The sequence below is a fragment of the Hyalella azteca genome, unplaced genomic scaffold (genome assembly GCF_000764305.2).
Source record: "Hyalella azteca isolate HAZT.00-mixed unplaced genomic scaffold, Hazt_2.0.2 contig8816, whole genome shotgun sequence".
Lineage (NCBI taxonomy): Eukaryota > Metazoa > Arthropoda > Malacostraca > Amphipoda > Hyalellidae > Hyalella > Hyalella azteca.
In genome coordinates this window covers 95,845-120,742 of record NW_025938901.1, presented here as the reverse complement: position 1 = coordinate 120,742, position 24,898 = coordinate 95,845, and the positions used below count along the sequence as shown (strand labels likewise).

The 24,898-nt window shown below is 35.9% G+C and overlaps 3 protein-coding genes across 34 annotated transcripts in view; 2 read left to right on the top strand and 1 right to left on the bottom strand.

Annotated features, from left to right (window-relative positions):
• The first annotated feature begins 3,088 nt into the window (after positions 1-3,088).
• LOC108681274 (histone deacetylase complex subunit SAP30L) lies at positions 3,089-6,324 on the top strand. Of its 2 annotated transcripts, XM_018170298.2 has the most exons (4): positions 3,094-3,342; positions 4,029-4,199; positions 4,544-4,621; positions 5,691-6,324. In XM_018170298.2, the coding sequence occupies exons 1-4, from the start codon at positions 3,205-3,207 to the stop codon at positions 5,838-5,840; spliced, it is 537 nt and encodes a 178-aa protein (XP_018025787.1). In that variant the 5' UTR covers positions 3,094-3,204; the 3' UTR covers positions 5,841-6,324. The 2 variants fall into 2 exon arrangements, with proteins under 2 accessions (XP_047737732.1, XP_018025787.1); XM_047881776.1 differs by lacking the exon at positions 4,544-4,621 and having other exon boundaries at positions 3,089-3,342.
• A 5,177-nt stretch (positions 6,325-11,501) lies between these two features.
• LOC108681241 (mortality factor 4-like protein 1) lies at positions 11,502-21,913 on the top strand. The gene is made up of 8 exons (XM_018170260.2): positions 11,502-11,579; positions 14,974-15,094; positions 15,323-15,418; positions 15,770-15,892; positions 16,573-16,696; positions 17,172-17,365; positions 17,969-18,229; positions 19,192-21,913. Exons 1-8 carry the CDS (start codon positions 11,552-11,554, stop codon positions 19,274-19,276), a joined length of 1,032 nt encoding a protein of 343 aa, XP_018025749.1. The 5' UTR covers positions 11,502-11,551; the 3' UTR covers positions 19,277-21,913.
• A 333-nt stretch (positions 21,914-22,246) lies between these two features.
• Positions 22,247-24,898, bottom strand: part of LOC108681051 (tropomyosin) — a 53,152-nt gene continuing 50,500 nt past the window's right edge. For 13 of the 31 annotated variants that reach the window (XM_047881772.1, XM_018170128.2, XM_018170135.2 and 10 more), the window contains one exon: positions 22,652-23,333. In XM_047881772.1, the coding sequence (XP_047737728.1) occupies positions 23,251-23,333 (83 nt within the window). In that variant the 3' untranslated portion in view covers positions 22,652-23,250. Of the gene's footprint in view, positions 24,436-24,898 lie in introns of all 31 variants that reach the window. The other 18 variants (XM_018170195.2, XM_018170166.2, XM_047881773.1 and 15 more) reach the window with 3 other exon arrangements.

The following is a 24,898-nucleotide window of genomic DNA, read 5'->3' as shown; positions in this document are numbered from 1 at the left end:
GAAAGTGAATTCCGAACGCTATGCTGCAATGTTGCAAAATTTCTTGCAACCCAGGATGGAAAACATTGTTGAAAATGAAGCATTGGGAGATGTGTGGTTACAGTAGGATGTGGCTACAGCTCACACAGCCCGAATGTCACTCAATAATTTGAAACGCATGTTTCCCGGACATCTGGTGTCTCTGAGGGGTGATTTACAGTGGCCTGCTAGGTCACCTGATTTGAGCATTTGTGATTTCTTTCTTTGGGGACATCTAAAAGAGAAGTCACCCTCACAAAGTTAAGAAGTGGCCCTCACACCCTACCACAGCTATAAGGGAACAGATTATTGCAGCAGAGGTTATGGCCATACCTCGCCATATGTGTGAACGTGCTGTAGAAAACTTCCGAGAACGACTCCAACAGTGTGATGCAGCTAACAAACCCCATCTTCCTGATATTGTTTTCAAAACATAGGCATTTTAAATGGTATGTTATGCTAATCTTGAGGAAAATAAACTTTCTTCTTTATGTACCAACATTACTTTTTTATTTTGCCTCAAAACTGTTCAATCAGTTCTGCCCCCACCCTGTATAAGATTGCTAACACATTTGTAATCAATATTATTGATTACAAATGTGTTAGCAATATTGTAATCAATATACCTATAATAAATAGTCAAATAGAAAGACTACTTATAGCCTTATAAGAATTACCTAAGCTGCTAGCTACATACAATGTGTTGCACACTTGATGCCTCGGTACCAAAAACATTCAATTTATTGGAACCTAATGCACACTAAAGGCAACAAGTTTATGTACCAATTTGTCATTCATAGTACATTTATACTAAACCATGAATAACAATACCTCAATAGAAATTGAAAACTGCCACTCAATATATTTAAATATATGAAAAAAAAATAGAAAAAATAAAAAAATCATGATTTTTTATAAAAAATCAAGTGATTTAATCACATGATTTAATCATTTTGATTTAATCATTGCCAACCCTGCCATTGTGATTTCTCTCTTGACTCGGTAACTTCTGAAGATGAGATCTTAAATCCTGCCCAGATACAGGGAAAAGAACACAGTCTAACACTAGCCTCTGACTCCTTTGGCAAACTTCAGGAGAGTTATCATCATTGAACCAGTAGGGCAGTAGCTGATGCTCTCCCAGACCCCAGTTGGAAGTTTTTTCAAATGACAGCCCTCAGTAAGGCCATAGCATAGTGACAAAGGAGAACATATTTTTATTTTGGAGTCAACCATTGTTTTCTGAACAAGAAATAAGCCTATCCTCTTCTGCAAAAATTTTGGAAAGCTAATTTTAAATGGCAATTGTGCAACAACATTGAATAAAATAGATAATCTAATCACTTTCAACATTTTGTCTGACCAAGAACGATTCTGATTACTGACGTTTGGAGGGCTGACGCACATCAACTAATCTTCATTGAATGCAGCTTGAGAGAGTGGTAACATGCAACAAGAGTGTGCAATATAAAAAAAACTCTCACTTCCACGCTTTTATCATGGATTTTTTTGAGGTGTAAATGTGAAATGAATGCTTAACCTGCTTTATGCTACATAGATAGGAAAAATGTTGAACTTTAAGCCACTATTTTTAGTTTTGCAATATTTCAATTAGTTTAGCTGCTGCAACATTTCTACAAAACGTAGGAGAACTGTCCTGATTTATCCTGCCCATACTTTATTACCCTGTTTGATGGTATCTGCCATTTCTTTTGATAGTTATCTTCCACTTGCTTTGATTCTAATATAAGAAGTTTGTATTGACCTGAGTCTTTATTTTATAGCCTGATCTGACATGACTGCATTATTAAAGAACCAGACCATAGAATAGGGCACAACATAGGTCAAGGATGATGAATTCTTGGCTCGGGGTAAGGCAATGATGCTAAGATAGGATAGTGTCAGACTGAGGTTGCCATTATGCTTCTCGGTCAAAAATTTTTATGATTTATAGGCTGTTGGTGAATAATCAAAAGGTAGGTACTTGTTGCATGTTGCTGTCTGATACTAAGAATACAATGCTGATGATAGATACGGTACTCATGACTCATGAGAACAGTTTCCAACTACCTATCATGATGGTAATCAATCAATTAGTCATTTTTACCTGCAATTAAATATAGAAGCCAACATAAAGTCAAGATAGCCTGAAGAAAAACATAAAAAGGTAGCAATACAGCAATCCCTTGATTAACGCGGTTAATAAATCCCCGAGTTTTACCGTGTTAAGCAAAATTAACAAAAGTAACAACATAAGATCTAATAAGCAAAAAGTAACACTTTAGTTACGAACGTAACACCTCTGGCTAGAGGCGGGAAAATGATGCGTCATGAAAAAAAGTCGCGCTAATCAAAACTGGCACCGTGTAGATTAAGGATAGGTCGCAAATTTTTTTTCCGCGTTAATCAAAACCGTGGTATTCAAAACCATGCTAATCAAGGGATTGCTGTATCTTGGTATAAAAGACTTTTCTTTACAGTCTGTATATCAGAAAGCAATATAGAAAACTAGTGTATCATTGACAGAAACAAAATGCTTATTTACCTCAAATTTCATCAGATGCTGAATTGCCATTGAAATGAAAAATATTCTTGTTGTTATTTTTAATGTAAAATTTGAGGTTTGATATAAGGAATTTGAAATAGGTAGTTTTCCATTAATTGGAAAACAGAGACACAGACCCTGAAATTTTTTGTGGCTGCAAAATCAATTAACTTCTGGTTACAAAAATCCAGTCCCAGCTTGGAAAGTAGGTATTTGCCAAGCTTCTTCTCCTAATTATAGTGTATTTACATTAATAAAAATAACATAGTTCTATTGCTAAAAATTAGTTGCTTCAATACTCCCCTGCATATAATGCCTTCCCTCAAAACAATAAAATATTCCATGTAAAAATCCTAAACTAATTGGTCATTATCCCTTGTTGAACAAAGTTAAAATATTTGTTTTGTACCATAATACAAATTTCAGTTAGAATCTAGTATATAAGGATACCTATGTTCATAAATCAGATTTATAGCAGAAACAAAGACTGAATACAAAGAGTTCTGCTAACAAACTATTATGGCTCTTTACTAATTTACAATTGCATATTTTGGCTTATCACTAGGCAACATTGCAGGACATGTAGTATTTATTATAAACTGAACTTCACTTTTCTTGATTTCCCTGCTGTCATATTCTCAATGGAAGTGCACTATAAATTATGTTGTCTTTTGGATGATGATGAGAAGTGTGGTAGACCAGCTGGCAATGCAGCTTACAATAAGAGAATACAGCGCAATGTTGCTCAGCGCAAACTCAAGCTTCATCTTGATCCTGATGTGAGTATGGGACATATATTATTTAATTGATCATTCTTTTTTTAAATGAAATAATTTCTTGTGTAAAATTTCAAACTTTTCTTAGTTATTCTAAATTTTCTTCACATTTAAAAATAAATGGAAGTTTAATTATCGATCTAATCAAAAATGATCATGACAAACTAATGATCATGACAAACTAATGATCATGACAAACATGGTCTTGACAAACATTTTAATAGTTTTCCAAGATTATATCTAGGTTAAGTCCATGGCAAATACTTTTTTTAAAGAAATAACTGATAGCACACATGATAAGTGATTTCCAACATTGATCTTGATGATATTCCTGCTACAAGTGATATTCAAAATATTAAGGCAATTCACCTGCACTAGCACATCCATAGCATGTGTTTTAGCTCACCCCATTATACCTATACATAATTTACAATTATAGTTTTTTATCTCATGTTGCTCAATAGACATAACATTTTTCACAAGTTTCACAAAATGATGTTTTCCTGGTAAAATGAATATTTTATAATATTGGGTCTTTGAACAAGTATATAATAATCAATAATATGACCTGGTCACTTTCAACACATAGTGCACCTTGACAGCAGAAAAGAACAACGGCTCCTTGTACCAGTTGCTTTACAAGTATATTAGTTGTACATATAGTTTATAAATTGTACATTGACTTGCAGAGCTCCCACAACTACATCTGTGAGCACCACAAGCACCTCATCCAGAGCGTGAGGATGAAACGCAAGCGCCGTGACTCAGACGAGGAGCTCATAGAGCCTGACCAGCTCGCATCTGCCTCCATGCCTGGCAGCTCTTCAGACACTCCTGAAGTTGAGCTTGCCAACCTCCAGGTATTGCAAATTGGGCATGAGAATATTATAACTGTGTCCTATAGTAATTGTTAAAGTAATTCTTAATGAGCCCTGATATTACCCTGACTTGAATATCTGGAATTGAGAATTGCCCTAAAATTCTTTGCTGGTTTCTTTCAACCTAGTTTTGTTTGCAAAAATATGAATATGATAATGATTGTATGATAGGTATCTTTCACGTAACTTTAATTTGGCATTCACATTACAATTAATCACTCAATACTTTATAAAAATTGTGTTTACAGGTATGTGCCAGTTGAAGAACATTAATTTATACTAGTCTGTAACAGGACTTATGTAAATTTTTTTCTCTTTCTCTGTAGGTCAATACATTGAGGCGATTTAAAAAGCATTACAAAATCAACACAAAACCTGGCCTAAATAAAGCTCAGCTTGCAGATGTAAGTAAAAAGAACTATGATGCCTGCATTGAAGCTTTCCTGTCTTATGTGTTATCTTAGCCTCTATCATGGTCTGCTTCAGTATCACCTGAAAGACATTTCTGAATAAAAAAAGCATCATTAGGCACTTCATCACCTAGAATTTAGGAGTAAACACAAAAGCCTAGGACATAATTGACTGAAAATCCTTTAAATTAAGATCATCACATCTTAACATCTAAGATTCTTTAAAAATAACTTATCCAGCTAATAAGCTCAAAAATTAGGGTCATTGCAATAAAAATGACTACTGACTTTCACTTGTATGTTAAGGTGAGTTTCTATTAATCATTGTTGAGTTAGCAATAAAAGTTATTCATTAAAACGACAGAGTAGATAATTAAAATTGAGTTGGGCATGATGGATAGAAGTGCATTATTTTGATCATCAAAAAAGTATGTTGTTGTTCAGGTGCCCAAATGCCGATGAGAAAAACTCGTCTATTTGATGTCAACTATTTGGTAACAAAACAGCTGAGTTTATATTATGAAATAGTTGTAAGATTGAAAAGGAAATAAAAGTACTGGTCCTGATAGTCATTGGCATCTCATTTGGCTTATGTTGGCTGGAGGAAAGGAATCACTGCTGGATTAGGAGATGAAGAAAATGTCGGAAGCTCTAAAAGGAAATTAATCAAGTATAATAATTGAATAAGCAGTATCTGTAGTTAGCATGGACAATGAATGCTTTATTTTTTCTAATTTGTGTAAATTTCCCACAACATTTAACAGCGTTTGACACAAAGGCATCCCTTTTATTCCTTGCACATTTCTCTGGCTACCTCTTTTGCCCCTTGTACTAGTTCAAAGAAGGGGATTAAAACCTATTTTAAGTGAAATATTTCTATGTTAAAAAAAATATATTGAAAAGTGTTAAACCAACCTGAGCTAATATTTTTTACTGAAATATTTTTGCGTGAGTTCTTTTTAATAACATTTTATTATGTTGCTCAAGTGCTTCCTCATGTACACCACAATCCAGCTGTAATATGAGCTCATCAATTTTTTCTAATGTTCTTCTGGTTCCACAGATTTTGTGGCGTCAATTCGTGACGATACCAGTTATAGAGAAGGAGTGCCTCACCTACTTCATTTACATGATCAAGAACAATAAATCCAAGTTTGATCAACGGAACAATAACACCGCTACAACTGGCAGCTCTTCTCAGTGTGACATCTGACAAGACGGTCCTGATGTCCCACGAATCGTTTAATTATTTATTGAATACATATAATTCCATGTAAATTAGGTTTTTCTTCTGATTCTATTCCACTTTGGTCAATGTGAAGTTTTTACTGTTTTCAATTTGATATTGTTTAACATCCTGGGTACACATTGTGAAAAGACGATTTTTCCATAAGTTATCTTCAATATTCAAAACTAGAATTATTCTCAAATAGCTCTTCCATGCAAAAGAAAAATTTAAGAAAGATTGCTTGCACTTTTGGATTGATTTTTAAACATGTATTTATATACCACCTATACACGCCTTTTGTCTCAGTGACTTGTATTTTATGACAATGAACTTCCAGCCCTTTCAGAGCTTTAAGGAAATAATTTATGTACGCGTTGAAGTTTTTTCTTTTTTTAACAGATTCAGTAGTGTTAGAATTTTTTCATTGATTTTTAGCATTTAAACTTGTTATTTCTGCAGTGATACCTAATTCTTTACTTAGCACAACACCAGCAAATTTTATTCTAAGCATAACCGTGAATATTCTTGACATGATAAGAATTTATTCTAATTAATTTCTTCTTCATAATCTGTATGGTTTTTCCTCCACCAAAAGTTCAGTTAAATTGTATGTATATTATTATGACATTATTATTGCACCATTAGTGTGAGTTTTAAGTTTCCTGCGTCCTAGGAGTGTAATATTTTTAACGTGTACCATGAGCAGTTTTGAAATGGACATCGCGATTTTGTTTTGTTTCGATCCATGGTTTATACTCGGCAAATTTCATCAGTTAAATCAAGTTACTGCTCGAATATCGACTTTTTTGTATAGGAGTACATTACTTACTAGTACCGTACCTGGTACTGTATTTCATTGACTTAGAAAGTCCATTTAGGTGCTCATGTTTTTAATTTGTATCTGAATTATATTTTTGAAGGAATATAACTATAGATTCTTCATTATATTCTTTCATTTATTAAGCTCGCTTGATTGTTTAGTTTGAAAATTTATCAAAAATTCAAAAGTAATAAAAAATGGCTCAAGACGTCTTTGAAGAAAAAATTTTTTCCACCAAAGCTGTGGCAAATTTATTCGCCACTTTCATTGCTATTATATATTTAGTTCCTACATTTTTGCGATTTATTAATGCGTTCGTTCCTTTAACAACCCAGACTCCCATTCATTCCTTGAAATTATTCTCATCCAACCAGATGGTGAATCGTATTAGGATAACTATCAGCTATTGATTTATCATCATTGGCTCTGAATTCCGCGGAAAAATTCATGTTGTTGAATTCATTTTACTGGTAATGTAAAATTTGAATAAGAACAACGAACTGTGAAAATAATTAAATTCTGTGCGTTCGTTTTGTCAACACTACCGTCGTTTGCACAGAGAAAGTTAACGAGTCGTCTTGACGCTCACATGCTGATGGATGTATCGTCTTCGTGCAGCCAGCTCAAACTTTTTGAATGACGCCCAAAGAACTGTGAACTATTTCTGTGTGCAATTCTCACGATGAAAAAATATTTGTTTCTATTCTGGTACATTGTAATAATGAGAGGCATCCAGGATTGTAGCCTCTACAATCTAAGATGGTTCTAGTATTTAGTTGTTCATCTGAATAGATTTTTTGTTCAACATTTAGAATATTCTAAACCGCATTCTGTAAGACTCGATAGATTCTGTTCACTCTCTAAATAGTGAGATTATTAATTAAGCGATTGTAAAGACAAGTGTCCTCATCCCATTCGTTATAATTGTACTATTCTCTAATATAATGAGATCATTTCAGCTGTTGTATCAATGTTCGCATGATTCCTAGTCTAAATTCTAAACTTCTGCAATGATTAATAATTGCGAAAAAATTATAATGTTATTAGCTTCAGTTTCATGTGCATCTGTGGTCTTAGCTAAGTACGCTATTTCGAAAACGTTGTTTGTGGCTCTAGACTGAAGTTTTATTACCTAATCTTTGCTTACCAAAGTTAGAGTTGAAACTAGTGTTCCTTTTTTCCCCGGGTTATCTAGTACTTGTTTCCTCTTTTTCACTTTAAGTCGTGACCGATGGAATTCGTTATTGATTGCAATTTTTCTGATAAGGATAGACTCCAGCGGCCAGCCATTCATCATGCTATTCATGAGGGGGTCTGCTGTCGTGTCTTCACGGATCAGTATTCCATTAAAATCTTGCATTCTGCCCATGGCATTTTTCCAAAACATCACACCGGTAAGTTACTTTGAATAATATAACCGTTGAATAGTAGGTGCTAGAAGTTTTGTAAATTGAATTCAACATGTAGCTGAACTCAGGCTTGCCGCACTGACCTTACTAAAGAAATGTGCCTCCCAGTTACTCTTAGCTCGTCCCACAGAGACTGAATTGTTTGCAGCTAGCAAAGTTTGGGTTCTCGAGCAAATGTATCGTCGTGGTAATTGGTCCGGTACTCCGGTTCAGCATTTAGAGGAGGCAAGCGGGCATTGAATGATTGAAGGCTGGAGAGTGGAGACAAGCGGTCGGTATGCGCCACTACGCGGTAGCTGGCATACTGGAATAGGTTTACTTATCAATTATCATATTGCAAGGAAAACTTGGAATGCTTCTTTTACAAGGCCAATATGCTTTTAAATGTCAAAGTGACTGGAGTCAGTGGAGTGTTGAACTTGAATAATATAGCTTCTTGGCTTGGGCCATCAACATCAAGTTTCAAATTCAATTTTGCCTGAGTGCTACTGTACTGTTAGCGTTAGGCGTTAGACCAGTACAACTTCGCAACTCAGTACAAGATCTATAGTTATACTATTATATAAATTGTAAACTATTTCATAATTTTTCATTTTTAATATGAATATGCTGGATCTCCTACATGAATGATGAACCATGATTGTTTATAGAATTTGTGATTGTGCAAAAGGATTTCATAGCAATTTAAAAGACTAAAATGTATGACTTTGTATTAGTATAGGTCAGCAAACTCTGGCCCTCCAGGCAGGGTGGCTCAGCCTCAGTGGTTAAAGCTCAGACTTCAGACTAACCAGGATTGGTGCAGAGAGTTGCAGGTTCAATCCCATTCCCTGGGCTCAGTGGGCTGTGTGCCAGTTTCTGGTCAGAATTGGCAAGACTGCAACTACAAGGAGAAGGAGGCCAGTTGTGAGTGCCTGGGTGGTTAAGCAAAGCAAAATTGAATCAGTGAGACTGAGTTGTGCGGCAGCGTTTGAGACTGCAACAGCCAACAGGCTATGACTGTGAATGTTCTGCTAGGTATGTTATGAATTGGCGACAGCCTCCGCCTCGACAGGCCTACAGGCTACAGCCTAATAAATGATGAAAGCACTATTATTATAAACTGCATTCTGCAAAGTATGGATTATAGATACCATAGTGACAAACCAGAGATTTTTTAAAATCAGTTCATTTCTAATTTCCTTATTTATTCAAGACTTAAACCAATTTCTTATATAAGATAATGCTGGTATCAATGATACTTTACTGGTCTACTTTTAGGACTCAAAAATGAACTCAAGGGAGAGTCTAAAAAACTCTCTGCTTTGCCACTATGATAGATACCATACCAGTAACCAGCATAGCCTGCCTGCTGAACCTGCATTATCAACTCTGGCTGCTTGTGCTTGGCAATTTGGCATAGTGGTAATGCAGTGCAGAGATTTTTACAATCAGTTAATTTTGAATTTCCTCATTTACTTCAGTTCAATCAGTTGTAATCGGTAATCCTATATAGGGCTAAAAGTCTAAAACCAATATCGTTTGTGTTGATATTTACTTGATAACATAGTGGCAAACCAGAGCTTTTTTAGAATCAGTTCATTTTTAATTTTCTCATTTACCGTAAAATGGGGTAACTTAGACCGGCGGGGTAACTTAGACCACTTTTGGTTTTTTTAACAAAAACCCCCACAACTCAAAAACTATTTGACATAGAAAAATTTTGTCAGTGGGCATTAAAGGCCTAATACTGAGGCTACATAATGCAATAGAAAGATTTGAAAAGTTTGCATATCTTATAGGTTAAAAAATTAATAATGTAACCCACAAAAAAGAGCTATTATTTAAAGCCTGTCAGAGTACCCCCTCCAATTTTTTATTTTTTGGTAAAATAACTCCAGGTTTTGGTGCATTGTAGTAGAACTCTTCTAGTTACATATGCAAATGACAAATTTGAGTGGAGTGTCATAGTTTGCAAATGGAGGCATTGCCCCCCAATGGGGGAACTCTGACCACCTAATGTCAGCCTTGACAGGGTAATATTGACTGGCTTGGAAATTAAGTTAAGGTACCATATATAAAATATTTTATGTTTAATACACCAATTGATGTTTTTTCTTTATGTTTCAGACTCTACAGAGTCTTATATATGGTAATTTTAACTTAATTTCCAAGCCGGTCAATATTACCCTGTCACGGCTGACATTATGTGGTCACAGTTCCCCCATTGGGAGGTGGTGCCCCCCATTTGCAAACTATGACACTTCCCTCAAATTTGTCATTTGCATATGTAACTAGAAGAGTTCTACTACAATGCACCAAAACCTGGAGTTATTTTACCAAAAGATATAATTGATTTTACCACCCAGTCAAAGATACCCCAAAGGAGGGGGTAACAAAGACAAGACCATCACTTTTTTTGAAATTACATCAAAACTATGAGAGGCAGGAGCCAGCAATTTATGGTGAGTGAACCTAGAGTATAGACCTTTATTTTGCATGTTTCAATTTAAGTTTAATTTAGCTAGTAAAAAAGCATCCTTAAATAGTCAGAGGAACCCCCTTTTATGGTACCTATGTTTTTTTTACAATATTTTTTGTTATAGTAAATTCACTTGACTCAATTAAAATAGAGTGAAATTACAAGCCATCCTGTAAGCTTGCAGATACAGAAGAAATGCTATACATGGCTGCTGATATGAATCTTGCAGTGGACAAGGTCATTGTCAATGTTCAATGGCATGTCCATGGATATGGTAATATCACATCAATAATACAATAATGTATGGATATGGTACTATCATATCAATAAAGGAAAAACAAGTAAAAATTGCAGAAAATGTCATTTATTCTACATTTACATCATCTACAAAGGAAGAGGAGCGGGTGATGATGGAGGGTGACGTGGGTGATATGGGTCATGGTGATGGGGGTGAGGACTTCAGAGTACTGTTAGTAATAATAGATGTAGTATGCTGTGCATGCTCCAAATGTTTTAAAATTTGGTCTTATTTCAAGTGTCCTGGATTACCCCATTTTCAGGGGTAATTTGGGATGCTTTTATTTTGCCTCTGACACCTTATAAATAGCATATGGGATTTAGTCAAAAATGCCATACAATAGCCCTTGCAAAGGGCTTTAAAATGAGCCCAAACTTGTTTAGGAAATGTTTCATGGTAAGAAGTTATTAACAAAAAACATTTAAAATTGGAAAATTCCAATTGTTTTACATTTTCTCAGCAATGGTACAGTTTGCGCTATGTATTGCTCTAACTTCTATGCAATAACTTTCTGAGAACTTGGCTATCTTAAATTTACTGATTAAATGTTTCTCCAATTTTTCAACCAAACTAACAATAATTAGATTTAAATGTTATTTGTCATTCACATATTTTTAATTATGCTGTGTGATGTTCATTTATATCTCTAATAGTGAAGTGTATTTTTTTCAGGTATATTGTCCTTTTTTAATAAACATCATTGAGCCAATGGCTACAAAAACAAAATTTACTGAAGGTGAGCACAAATCAGTAGCTTTTAAATCATTAGACACCTACAGTTATTTACCCAGCAAGAATGGATTAACTTCACATAATTCTTCAGTAGATTTGTTGAATTTTATTAGCAATTCAGACTTCATTCTAGCTGTGATTGACTTGCTGTACAACTGTTAATACTAACATGGAAAGTGAAGTTCAGTTAGCATCCAGAATTTTTTTATTTCTTGTATTGATGCTATATTATAATTATGAAAATCTACTGAGTGAGGAAAAAGTGTTTTAATGTTAGCATTTTGCTTTAATTTTAAAATGATTTTAGCATCATTAAGCCTGTAATCAGCATCCTTAACTTCAAATCCCAGGAAATCAATACCATTTATTGATCTTCAAATACTCTCTTGAAACTCCCAGTTTTATTCTGGCTTAAACAAATGGTGTCAGGCCATGGGGTGCTAGGGCAAAAAAAGTCATCAACTCCTGCATGTATAATCAAATGAGGTAAGATGGGATTGCAGCCTTCATGGGGTGAGAAGTACCAGTCCATGGCATGCATTCTAATTACACTGAATTTAATTTGATGGAAGAACAAAGAATCTATTAGAGCAACTATTTTCAGTCAATTCAGTATTTATTTCAACACTGTGCTGAAAATAATTAATTTTTGCCTTTGAGACATACAAGGCATTCATAACCTGCTACCATCCCTGCATGGCATGCATTCTGAAATGAGGTAAAAAAGATAACTCAGTACTCACTGCAGTGAGTGACAGAGAGCGCATTTTCTCGTCGACGAAAACTTGAGGTCACGGACAGACAGACAGACGGACATGATGAGCACAATAGTGCATTTTTTCCATAAATGAGAAAATGCGCTAAAAAGGACCAGACATGGGGTGATACAGGAATGCCAAATGATTCTGCTCTACACCCCACAAGTAATCTTGTTTTACCCTAAAACCAGTCCTCTCTTACCCCACTAATGGTCATGTCTTCCCATAGTTTATCAATAATAGTTTTTTAAAGATTATATTATTCTACATTGAGTGTTTTAGATGAAATAGTAATCTCTTGCTCAAAATAACCAATTTAACTTGAAAGCTTTGTTTTCACTGGAGAAATGTATGTAGTATTGTAAATTGAATCAAGGGGATGGAGTAATTAATGATAACTCTTCCCATTAGTGAGCTACAAAACTATGTGCAAGATTGGTGTGATGAAAAATCTATATGTATAAAAATATGTACCTATATAAGACTGCCTTTAAAGATAACTGACATGGACAAGACAGGATTCACAACTTTCTGAAAAGGCATGAGCGATGCTTGAAGAAGCCCAACCACAAATGCAGTTAGCAAGAAAAATTATGATATCTGACACTTCAGTTATTATCCATGGATTTATTACCAATGGGATAAATTCTTCAGTCATTTGGGATGGCTATAAAACTGCAATGCATCATTAGTCCTTGTGAAACAGTATTTCGAACAGATCCATCAAAGACCAAAACAATATTTAAAAACGGAGAGTAATGCATGGCTCATACTTAGAAAACACATCCTCTCAGCAGCAGTCTGTTCAAATGGAAAAGAACTTCCACCCCCTTATTGCATTCAAAGGGAATTAAATGCAAACTACTAGGGTAGGAAATCAAGCGCTGCTGCTCACTCAGTGTGTTGTAGCATCTTTTCAAGATTTTTTTTGCAAATCTGTTGAGACAATAAGAAAACAAACCCAACTTCCCTGATTTTTTAGTTTTACATAAACCATGCAGCACTTAAACCTTCGAATTAGCAGCCAAATATCAAATAAGTAGGTACATATCTTGAACTACTACCCCACTGCAAGGATAGACTGTATCAGGCAAGCTTTGCTTTTTTTGATGCTTAATGGTAAAAAATGCTGTTGATGTTCACGCTAGGCTCCTTCACAAGGGGGATTTGTGAACATGTTAAACTGTGTGTTAGACTGGCCTATCAGAAAATACTATTAATGCAGCTTTTGTACTACAGGATTCATCTTCTGAATAAATCAATGTATGACACTTCAAGGTTGGATAAGAGCAAATTCTAAATGTATCATGCTTGGGTGAGTACTAGAAAGCTTAAAGATGAGAATGACAATCCAATCTGTCATACTTAAAGTGCAGAAGAAAATTGGCTAGTTGAATTTGAGTACAATTTTCCTAAAGCAGAACACATTGAAGCATTTACATTCTACACATTTAGCTGTGGAAACTAAAGCTACACCATCAACTGGTCGAGTGACTCAAAGGCTGGCTATGCTAAGAGCCTCTATGCCATTTATTCCAGAAACATCATATCCTGCACCTGAGTACAGCTTTTAGAAGACCAGTGGTCCTGATATTATGAAGCGAGGAAAGAGAGCAATAGAGGAGGCCAAAAATTGAGTGAAAAATATTGCAGCAACAGAATAATTACAGAAGCAAATAGACTGAGACAGGTAGACAGACAATGATGACTTAGATATCTTATGTGAATAAACCATGAAATGAACCCGATCAATAATTTAGACATCTGGTAGACCTCCTACCTAAAGGGACCTGAAGAAATGTTGGAAGTAAACATAGAAAATGTAAAGGATGACAAAATGGCTATCAGATCATATGACAGACAATGACACTAATGGAATATATGCATATTACCTACTTGGCAGTGCTTTACAATGAACCAAAGCCAACAATATTAGGGCAAGCTTGACAAAATTTTCTTATGACAAAAACTCCAATATGACTTATATTGAAGTTGACTTCCTGCAATGTACAATGGTAACAAAGGGTTGTTTCAACATCTAATGTGTTTCTAGATGGATAATATTGAATATCAGGTCCATCCTTTGATTAAAAACTTTGTAATATGAGATACCAGTTGGTCCTGTCTTACCCCAGCCTGGGAAGTAAGACTCACTTTTTAGTGCATTTTCTCATTTATGAAAAAAATTCATTATTGTGCTCGCCATGTCTGTTTGTCTGTCCATCCGTGACTTCACGTTTTCGTCAATGAGAAAATGCGCTCTCTGTCACTCAGTGCAGTGAGTACTGAGCTATATTTTTTGGTCTATACAGTTAACTATATTATTTTTAAAAAGTTGTAGTTGAGGTCTGGAAGCCCATTGCACCAACGCACATTGTGGTAGGTTTAGGATTTTTCAGTCATTTGTGGCGTAGATCCTATATGCTTGCTAGTGATTTCAGTCCTCTCTTCTCTCATCTGAATAAAAAAATGTATAATATAGCCTACTTCTGGTGTGCTAGTGTTACTAGTGTGCAATTGCTAGTGTACCATAATTTGTTTCTGCTCTCCTATTTATCTCTTTCTTAAGCAAGTTATTCATCTCTGCCGAGTCCTTTTGATTTATATTTATTAACTGTTAATGTTGATTTTATTTTACAGGTGAGAAGGTCTTGTGCTTCCATGGTCCTCTCATTTACGAAGCCAAGTGTCTTAAGGTGCAGGCCAAGGAGAAGGAAAAGCCTGTCAAGTATCTGGTGCATTATGCTGGCTGGAACAAAAAGTAAGATGGTCATTTTCATGTATCCAAGTCATTTAATTTGTAGAGTTCTCTTACCATTATCATTTTTACTAGCATTTCTTCAGTCCTGACTGCTTCATCTTCCTACTTTGAATTTCAACAGGAATTTACACGTGTCCATTGATTTTTCTTCAGTGTTGAACATATTTGTCCTAATTAAGTCTAGGTTGATGCTTATTGATTAATGGCAATAATTTCTTAATTTTACAGTTGGGATGAATGGGTGTTGGAAAGCAGAGTATTGAAGCTCAATGATTCCAATCTACAACGACAAAAAGATCTACAAGATGCTCATGCGGCATCTCTGTGAGTATATCTTATTTGTTCCTTGTCGTCTTCATAATCTGTATAAAGAAAAGCAGAAAATCAATTTAATTTAATCCGGCAAGTGATATAACTTTGAATTTTTCATGTCCCATATATACCGTATACACTTGCAGCAAATCAGTCATGAATACATCAGACTTTGCTCATGTTCATGTTGCATCAAACAAGGGATGTGATTTGGCTTAAATTCTTAACAAAAAAAAAACTTATGTGAAAAAACCCTCTCAGCTAATTACATCAACTGCTTGCTACTATACCGTACCAGTTAAAACTTTGAATAAATGTGTTGTTTATTTATGCAAGATGAGTTATTTTTTCCTGGGTTGGCAGGAAGCAGAAGAAAGCTGCCAAGAAGTTTCTGGAGAAGAAGCGTGAGGGAGGCAGCGGTGGCAGTAAAGGTGGTGCAGGCAGTGGTGGTGAAGACAGCCGCAGCTCCACACCCTCCACAGATAGGTAGGTCATTATTTTAGCTTTATTTTATCATACTTTTATGTAGGATGTTGTCATTGAAGTTTAATAGTGAAACATTACTTCCCCCTCATTATGTTATTTCTACTTCAAATTTTTTTGTTCAAATGTTTTATCGTATATGTTGCAGTTTTTTACACACCATATTTCAAAATATTCTAATGCATTCAGCAGCATTAGTTACTATACGAATTGTTTTGAATATTTGAACCTGCTCTACGCACTATGAAGCATATGCATCCATTGGGCCAAAAGGCCGCCGAGTCCAAAGAGGCTGTGCATGAGGAAGAGGCATAGGTGATTTTACTGTAATACCTTCATTCTTTGGAGAGCTGCCTGCACTGGTGATGAGAGGGAAAGACGCATGATAAACTGCCTTGACAGTGATCATTACTGCGAGTTTCATAAATTGTTGGTAGAGCTAACTATACACTGACTGTAACTGCACTAGTATGGGTTAATAAAGGTTAATTTGATTGTATCTGTTCCATAGCATAAGCTAAAATAATTTCATTATTGCTAAGACTTCAATGAATGAACGGAACATGAAAATTTTCCGTCATGTCAAGACTATCAAAGAATAAGACCACTTCTTTCGGTTCGTATGTTGTTTTTTTACCTACAAGCATTAATATCTAAGACTAAAACTGATCTGTTATAAGCAGTTCCAGTAAGCGGACCAGCAGCGCTGCTACGGCTGACGCTGCACAGTCATCGGACACAGAAAACAAGGATGACGCCTCAGACGCCAAAAAGAAGAAACTCAAGCTGGACTCCACTGTTGAATCTGTAAATTTTATCACGTTGTTCCTGTTTGAGCATTGTCATTTATGCTGTGCAAATTCATCTATCACGCATTGTTTGTCTGTGTAGAACATACCAACAGTCACACGTAATTTTGTAGCATTCATCTCGTATTCTATTGGAATAATGTACGCATCTAGATTAAATTATCAATTGTTGGTTAATTTTGCTATATTTTTTAATGATACGATTAATCTCTACTTTTGATTGACTGTCACTACTTACTTGTTTCCAATTTTCCATTTTTTTACAGAAATGCATTTTCTAGAGCCATGACAAATTCTCTTTTCTGAATACTTGTCATCACTTATTAATGCTGCAATTAATTTTTCTTTGCGATGTGAAAATTATCAATAGCAACTGATTAGAAGCTGAAATCAGTAATAAATTATCTATTTATTACATTAAATCGAATTCTGTCGTACTTATTGTGTTGTAATTGTAGTATTTCTTGCAACAGGAGGAGCAATTTTTAGGTCATGTTGAAGTGCGGATCAAATTGCCTGATGAGCTGAAGCCTTGTTTGGTTGACGACTGGGATTTGGTGAACAGGCAACGCAAACTCACGACTCTACCTGCCAGAGTGACCGTGTCCTCTATACTGGCTGACTACACTAAGGCCAAGATCAACACCAAGGCCAATACGCCCAACAAGTGAGATGCTCATAGATCTTGATTAGTGAATATTGACAACGAAAAATAGCATTAAAGTAATTATATTAAGAAGTTATAGGCCCCACCTCTTGATCGTGATGCTGGCAAAAAATAATTGATGAAGCTGATTCACCAGCAAGTTGTCTGCTCATAATTTGCGATAGTAAAGCTTGCTAAGAAAAAACGCTGAAAAAAGTGGCCACTATAATTTCATTTCTGTCGCCGCTCCTCAATGTCTCTGATGAGTGTCTCACCTTGTCGCCTTGGGGAAACAATGAATGGGCATTGAAATTAGTTAGAGAATCTCAATTTATTGTATCATTTGAGAGAACAAAAATTGAATTTTCATTGGTAATTGGAATGGAGAATGCATAATTGTCCCTTTTGATGAAACAATTTTAAATTTTTTGCTCTAAAGCTGCTCTGCTGTTCATTTTGAGACAATTGAAGTCTCTTTGGTGTTTTTTAAATGCGCCAAATATATTAGATTTCTTTCTTATCACTGCCAACCAGGTATTTTACTCTTGTTGAAAACTACAACAAAAATTAGAAGCTCAAAAATTAACTCATGTTCCATAACTTTCTTATTATTATGATGGTCAGAGAGAGCGCTATCCTGGAGGTTGTGGCCGGTCTGAAGGAGTATTTCAACGTGATGCTGGGCAAACAGTTGCTATACAAGTTCGAGCGGCCACAGTACGCTGACTGGCTGCGGGAACATCCCGATACCCCCCTGATGAGTGAAGTCTATGGGTACATCCACCTCGTGAGGCTCTTTGTCAAGATGGGGGAGATGCTCGCCTACACGCAGCTAGACGAGAAGAGCATCGCCATGCTTAACTTCCATCTACATGATTTCCTCAGGTAGTTAGTTTATGTAGTTCAAGGATTTTTTTGCTTTTGTATCATTGTAATCTCATGTAAACCAGCGTTTCCTAATTTTTTTTAAATCCCCCACTATGAGCAAGTCGGTATTTTCGTGCCTCATCTGCCAATAAAGTGTGTTAGTTGATCAAATAGTTGGAAATATGAGTTCCAATAACGCAAATTTCGAAAAAGAGAAAATAAAAATGTTTGTGTGCATCATCCCTCGATTTGGTTAAAGAGTCTAACTTCATTCAAATATAAAACTGTTTCAAATGATATTCGACCTTGAGAACAATTACAACTGCAATTCATACTCAAATAATTGTTAGTGTTTTTATGAGCATTCTTAGATTGCGATATCTTTCTAGAAATGTCAAGTACAGCGTTGGCAGATGCATAACTTTAATATATTTTAAATTTATAGACATTTTTTCGATTTTAATTCCCATTTTATTGATGAATAATCTAAATGCCTTGACAGAAGTGATTGGAATTGATAGATAATTTACCACCAAACCGATCAATATACGAGCAACTGCATCGAAATGAAATGAATGTGAGCCGATTCTAGATGTCCTTCAAAAATAGGTTCATGGATGATGTTACTCACTTTTAGTATTTGGTAAATAAGAAGGTAATTAATACAAATTTACTTGGAAGCAAATCAATTCATTGATTGCGCCCATCATAAAATGAGAAAAACAGGTTTGCACCATTTAAGGCAAGGTTTTATGAACATAGATGGTTGTTTGGTGTCTTATTTATTCTTTTTTGTTTGAAGGAGCTAAAAATTAACTGTGCAGATCAAATGCACCATTTCCTTATGCAAGTATGAGAAATTGAGAAGCATTATTATCAGGGGTTTTTTTCCCCATTTTGTTACTGCTCTTCATCAAACGTAGCAGATGTTCGCATGAACTTTATAATATATTTAGGTCATATGTATAAGTTTCTTGCAGGTTCCTGGTGAAGAACATGTCAAACTACTACAGCGTTCAGGACTATGGTATTGCACCTGCTGAGTACCAGCGGAAGGCCTTGTGAGGGGGCGGGCTGAGGGCGACGTTAACCGCGTAACTCATTGTGAGGGGCTTAGGACGACGCAAGGTCTTAGGACTCCTCAGGGACCAGCGCAAATCTAAGTCATCGGTCCATGCTCTCTTGAGCGAATATAAGAAATGATCTGATTTAATCGCGAATGATATCTCTTCAATGTTGCAGAAATCGGAGGTTAGGCGGAAACTTGTCTCGAGGTTTGTATTAGCATGCTTGACTTTGAACTAGACGTGCTTATCTGTCCATCTTTTACCATGAATTGTTCTGATCCTTTGGTCGTTTGCTTTCCTGTAGTCATTTTTTTCTTCTATTTGATCTGTCAGTATTAAGATCGTACTTTTTCATGTAATAATTAGGCTCATGTTGTAGAGCTCTAGAGTTTCTTGCCCTTAATTTTGTTAAATAGTTGACTCTCTCAACGAAAAGCCGCCTGGATTGATACTTCGTCTTGTTGTAAAAACATAATTGTTACTCAATTTTGTCGTTTATTCGTGTTTGTCAATGACGACTATTTTGTTTCGTGGTACTGGATTTGAACGATCTCATCAGCGTTAAATAAGTGAATTGTTCATTTCTTGCACGTTCGGTTTCTTATTCGTAATGAATAGTGTACTATATGCGCCGGTTGATGTGCGTTGTTTTTACATTACGGATGAATTGATCCGTGCCGCATTAGACTTTTCTTATACTCTGACTTTATCTACCTTCCCTCTTTTCGGTGCTGATGCCTGCTGGATATTGGTGGAAAATATGTACTGGAATTGACGCTACGCAGAAAACCTGACTTCCAACCAAGCATTTGAAGATTCATTTTATTGTTTTGGCTGCAATATGAAGTACGATCGCACATTTGTTCTGCTATGGAGTTATGAGTATGCAACTTGTGCCAGTGGTTAATAATTATCATACGGACTCGGATACGTGCACGCTCCTTTTTTGGATATTCGGCTCTTGGATATTTTTGTGCGAATCGGAGACGTTCCATTTTTAGCATCAATAGTTTTACTCGCAAAATAATTTTTTTAAATTACTTGGGCGATGGTCAAGTATTATTTTACGTTGTCAGCTTCTCATTACTTCTTCAAATTATCAATTCTAACCACATGAGAATTGAGTTTCTCACTGGTCTGAAAGGATTTTGATTTAGAACTTTTCATCTTGAATGATGAAAAATTTCATGTTTTCATGAACTTTTAAAACTTGAGTTTGTCCTTACAATTGTGATGTGTTGTTGTGTAACCTAAATGTTAAATTATCAAAATGAGGCATGATCTTCGTTGAGGAAATGCGTTTAGAACACTGTTGTTTCGAATGTATTTGTTCTCAAATTTTTTTGAATTAGTTCTGACAATTCTAGTATTTAAGTATAAAGCTAATGAATCAATCGTTCAATACTTTAATTCCAGTAGTGTTCATATAAAATTTGTGCTTAATTCTGCGATGATTTACGTCATGCCTCCTATGAGAAGGCATTTGAATCTACAGCTGACTACCTGCCTTCCATTATGTTATCCTGTTGCATTGATGATCGAAATGAAATTTGACGTTACTCATTTACTTAGACACCATAAAAGTTTTCGTCCGCTGCAATAATTCAATTATTGAACGGAAGCCACTCAATCTGTTTGACATTTACTGATTTGTCGTCGTTTAGCTCCATCTCAAGACGATTTTCCGTCGTCAGAAAATTTTTTTTTGTTTATTACTTACACTGTGACCTGATGTATTATATTTATGATAAACTGAAATTCTTGCCTGATTCAGTGTGTCTGCTAACAATTTCATTCTGTACTTCCATTATTTGTTAGTATGGCATATGAATTTATGCCAGTTGGCTCGGTAATAATTTGATTTAATTAGTATTCAGGAAATTTTCAGTCTTCAATTTCTAATAAATTAAAATTAATATTCTCAAAGAAGTTAAACTCGTATGCGTTAAAAGTTCTGCATATAATGCGTTTTTTCAATACGAGCAACACTATGTTGTCGGTGAAAAATCGTATCCAGATGAATGTTTCCGGGTAAAATAATGTGGCCTAGTCCATTCAAATTTTTTTTTTTAATGTTAGCGGTTTCGATCTCTTATACGGCCACAAGATGTTCCCAGATCACGTGTTCAAGTTACGTTATCTTTCAGGCCCTTAGAATTCTAATGGTCTACCTACAAATAACCACTAATTTAAGAAACTTTTCATACCAAGATTAGATCGATTTGGGCAAAGTTTACGCATCATTTTTTAGATCCATTCAGATTAAATTGAACCATTAAAATTTTTCCGTTATTTATATAAGATACTGCTAACTGCAGTTTTCATCCCATTAGATGGTGCATTGTGAAAGTCCTCGTCTGTTCATAGTTGATATGCGCGATTGTCTTTACATTTTGAAATATAGCGCAGCATGCGTAGTTGACGTCGTAAGTTCCGTGTTAAGGCATAACATAAGGAGCGAGTCTCATTCTCAGATTGCCTATTTTCTAACGTGGATAGAATAAGTGTTGTCTCCATGAAGTTAAGATTTCGGTTTCTCGTGGGCGATAAATAGATTTGGTGCACTATTATATTCAACCGGAGACCTGTATAATCTTGCATACGTGTATTGTGATGCATTAAAGGATGGCAATTCTTTGGCATTTGTCTTCACAATTGGATTACTCATTTGGATTTTGGATCGGGGGGATCAACCAAGACCCATCGGGGTCTTTTAAGCTTCACTTTACGACGCTTAATTGCACAATGTACGCTATTTGCATTTTTCCTTAGGCGTTCAGCTAATCAAACCTGAATTGCATCCTGCTCATGAACAGTGAAAATAACCTAATAGATTCACACAGTAAAAAAGTAATTACTGCGTTTAAACATTTTGCGATAGTTAATTGTGCACCGACATGACGACCTTTCCAAGTTCGCTCTATCAAGTGATGGTAAATATTTAAAAGGCAGAAATAAAATTCAGGTACAGCTTTGTTTACAAAAATTTAATTAATACACCTCACATGAGTGCACAATCTTATTTTTGAAACGGACTGTCTGAAAAATTGTCAATGAACATAGCAAGAACTAATTAAGGAAATGACCTGCCGAAAAAGAACACGAGTACAGATGCCAGAGGCGAGATGTTGAGGTTGTCGGAGTAGCGTCTCACGTGTACGATGACTGCGCTGCTTCGTTCGGTGAAAGATGAATTGTCAACCGATCTAAGGGTTATTGTCAGTCAGTCCGCGTTGGCCACGATAAAGCATTAGATAATATGTAACTGGCATGTAGACAAAAAAATATATGAAGCCTCGAAAGCGACCAAAGAAACAAAAGACGAGATGAGAGATACCGAAGCCTGCGACCGTTTTCATCGCGTGGTTTGAGGTGTGATGACTGGAGCTTAGAAGCCCGACAGTTCGGAAAAGGCTTGGTCCATTTCGTCGGCAATGTTCTTATACTTCTCTTTCTCATTAACGAGCTCATCTGTAATAGAGTCAGGTCGAGGGTAGCGCCAGTCACACCCACACACGTGAGTCTCCCCTAAACATCGCCCTCGTTTCTTACACACCCATGAAAATTTTCACAACTCATAATAATGTCAACATTGCATAATTTATTCTTTTTATTCAGAGATCGAATAATATATTTTATATCCAATAATCACTCTTAACAGTAAAATAACTTGAACATAAATACTAACGAAATTGTGTTAAAACGTTGTTCATTATTGTTATATTAATTTGGGCCATATAATTGACATAGCAAGAAAAAGAAAAACAGCGGCATAAATCAAAAAATTGAAGTATTACAAAAGAAGCTAATACTTGGATGAGAGAATTTACAGCTCGAGTGGCATAAATGAATGTGAACACTGAGGCGTTAGTGAAGCCCTGCTTTAAGATGTTGTAGCAGCGGCGGACGGCCACGTCAGGCATTGCTGCCGTGGTAGCCGATATGATGTTGTAGACGAGCTTAGAAGAATATTTAGTAGCCAGAAAGTTCGGAGAAAGTCTGATCCAGTTCGTCGGTAATCGACTTGTACTTCTCTTTCTCGTTAACCAGTTCGTCTGTAAGAGGCATAACAGTGAGCAAACGAACGGCGCACCGTCCAACCAACATGAGACGCATGGGACAGGACGATCACGGACAAACGCGGGACAGTGGCAACGCACGCACGTTCATGTCTCAACGAGAACTCATCATCACGAGGGAGATTACAAGTAGACGACGGACACAGTAACACGACGCAAACGATGGTCCAAACTCAAGTTTCATCTAATGTACTGAACAAAAACGTAACGTAAATAGCTAACTGCTCGTCCCAAAAGAAAGCAGTATGGTAAGATGTTATTCTTTAAATATTCGATCGTAGTTACAGAGAATAAGAAATTGATGATACGCTCTATCCGAAAAACTACAACAATGCAAAGCTCGAGTTTATACTACCGGAATCTGAATAGAAGACGTCAGGAAAAACACGATTTTAATGAAACGAAACGTGTACCGCTATCCGAATATCGAATTAACGAATGCCTATCTTTACCGCATCCGTTCGAAATAATCGAGGATAAGAATGGAAGGCTGGTATGTTAAACTTAGCTGGCACTTCAAACACAGAAGCGGCAATTTCAACAAATATTGAGAGGCCACACGGTACCTAGCATTAGTGATATGGACATCAGAGCGTCCGGGGAGATAATTGCTGTGCTGATGGTTAACACAAATATGTGAACATTTATCCGTACTTTTTAGGAGGAAGAAATTGTCAGATACGTCACACATGGACACATTAGCAGAACTGAAGGGGAGTGACGGGAAGGGCGTAAGCATCCGCGATCACGACGCAAGCGTTTGATCGTCACAAAAAGTTCCAATAGAAGCAAAACGGAAAAATTTGTGTAAAAACTAGACATGAAACTTAACCGAAAAATTGTGACAATTTTAGATAAAAATGTCCTAAATACAATGATATTAAATAATGGGCTAATTATTTAATTACAAGGCTTTTTGCAATAAAGAAGTAGTGGGGGAGCAGAGTTAAGAGGCAGTGAGTGTCCCGCGAAGAGGGAGGGTTAGAAGAAGCAGCTTAGTAGCCAGACATCTCTGTGAAGGTCTGGTCGAGCTCGTCGGTGACGGACTTGTATCGTTCCTTCTGAACCACCAGCTCGTCTGCAGCCACAATAACAGCAGCAGCAGCAGAAAAAAAAGATGTGTTAGTGACACAAACTAACACAGCAGCGGCAGGGAACGCAACAAACATTCTCCTTCGTGTGTTAATGTCTACGACAAATGACAGAAAACAGAAACGGCACAAAAAACAAGGGTCATTCATTGACGCTGTTCACTCTCCATTTCACACAAGGGAAATAATTAGATGTTATGTGAATGAAAATTTGGAAATCCAACTATATGCAAGTGAAAACTAGTTAAACAAATATAAGAATGCACACAATATTAACAAAAATTTAATAAGTAGAAAAATAAATTGAACAATGATATGTCAATAAAAAAATAGCAAACACAATTAGCGTAAAGTAAAATAAGTATTTCTAATTACACTGAACAAATAAAAGTAATTCTTAAATGGGCAGTTATTTGGTTGTTGTTTAATTATTTAAATTTAAATATGTTT

Bases quoted from the DNA above. Each gene is read 5' to 3' on its own strand.
- LOC108681274 (XM_018170298.2), top strand. From the start codon at position 3,205: ATGGAAGTGCACTATAAATTATGTTGTCTTTTGGATGATGATGAGAAG. The intron at 3,343-4,028 runs GTGAGTATGGGA...ATTGACTTGCAG, and splicing joins AGCTTCATCTTGATCCTGAT to AGCTCCCACAACTACATCTG. The intron at 4,200-4,543 runs GTATTGCAAATT...CTTTCTCTGTAG, and splicing joins TTGAGCTTGCCAACCTCCAG to GTCAATACATTGAGGCGATT.
- LOC108681241 (XM_018170260.2), top strand. From the start codon at position 11,552: ATGGCTACAAAAACAAAATTTACTGAAG. The intron at 15,419-15,769 runs GTGAGTATATCT...CTGGGTTGGCAG, and splicing joins GATGCTCATGCGGCATCTCT to GAAGCAGAAGAAAGCTGCCA. The intron at 15,893-16,572 runs GTAGGTCATTAT...TGTTATAAGCAG, and splicing joins TCCACACCCTCCACAGATAG to TTCCAGTAAGCGGACCAGCA.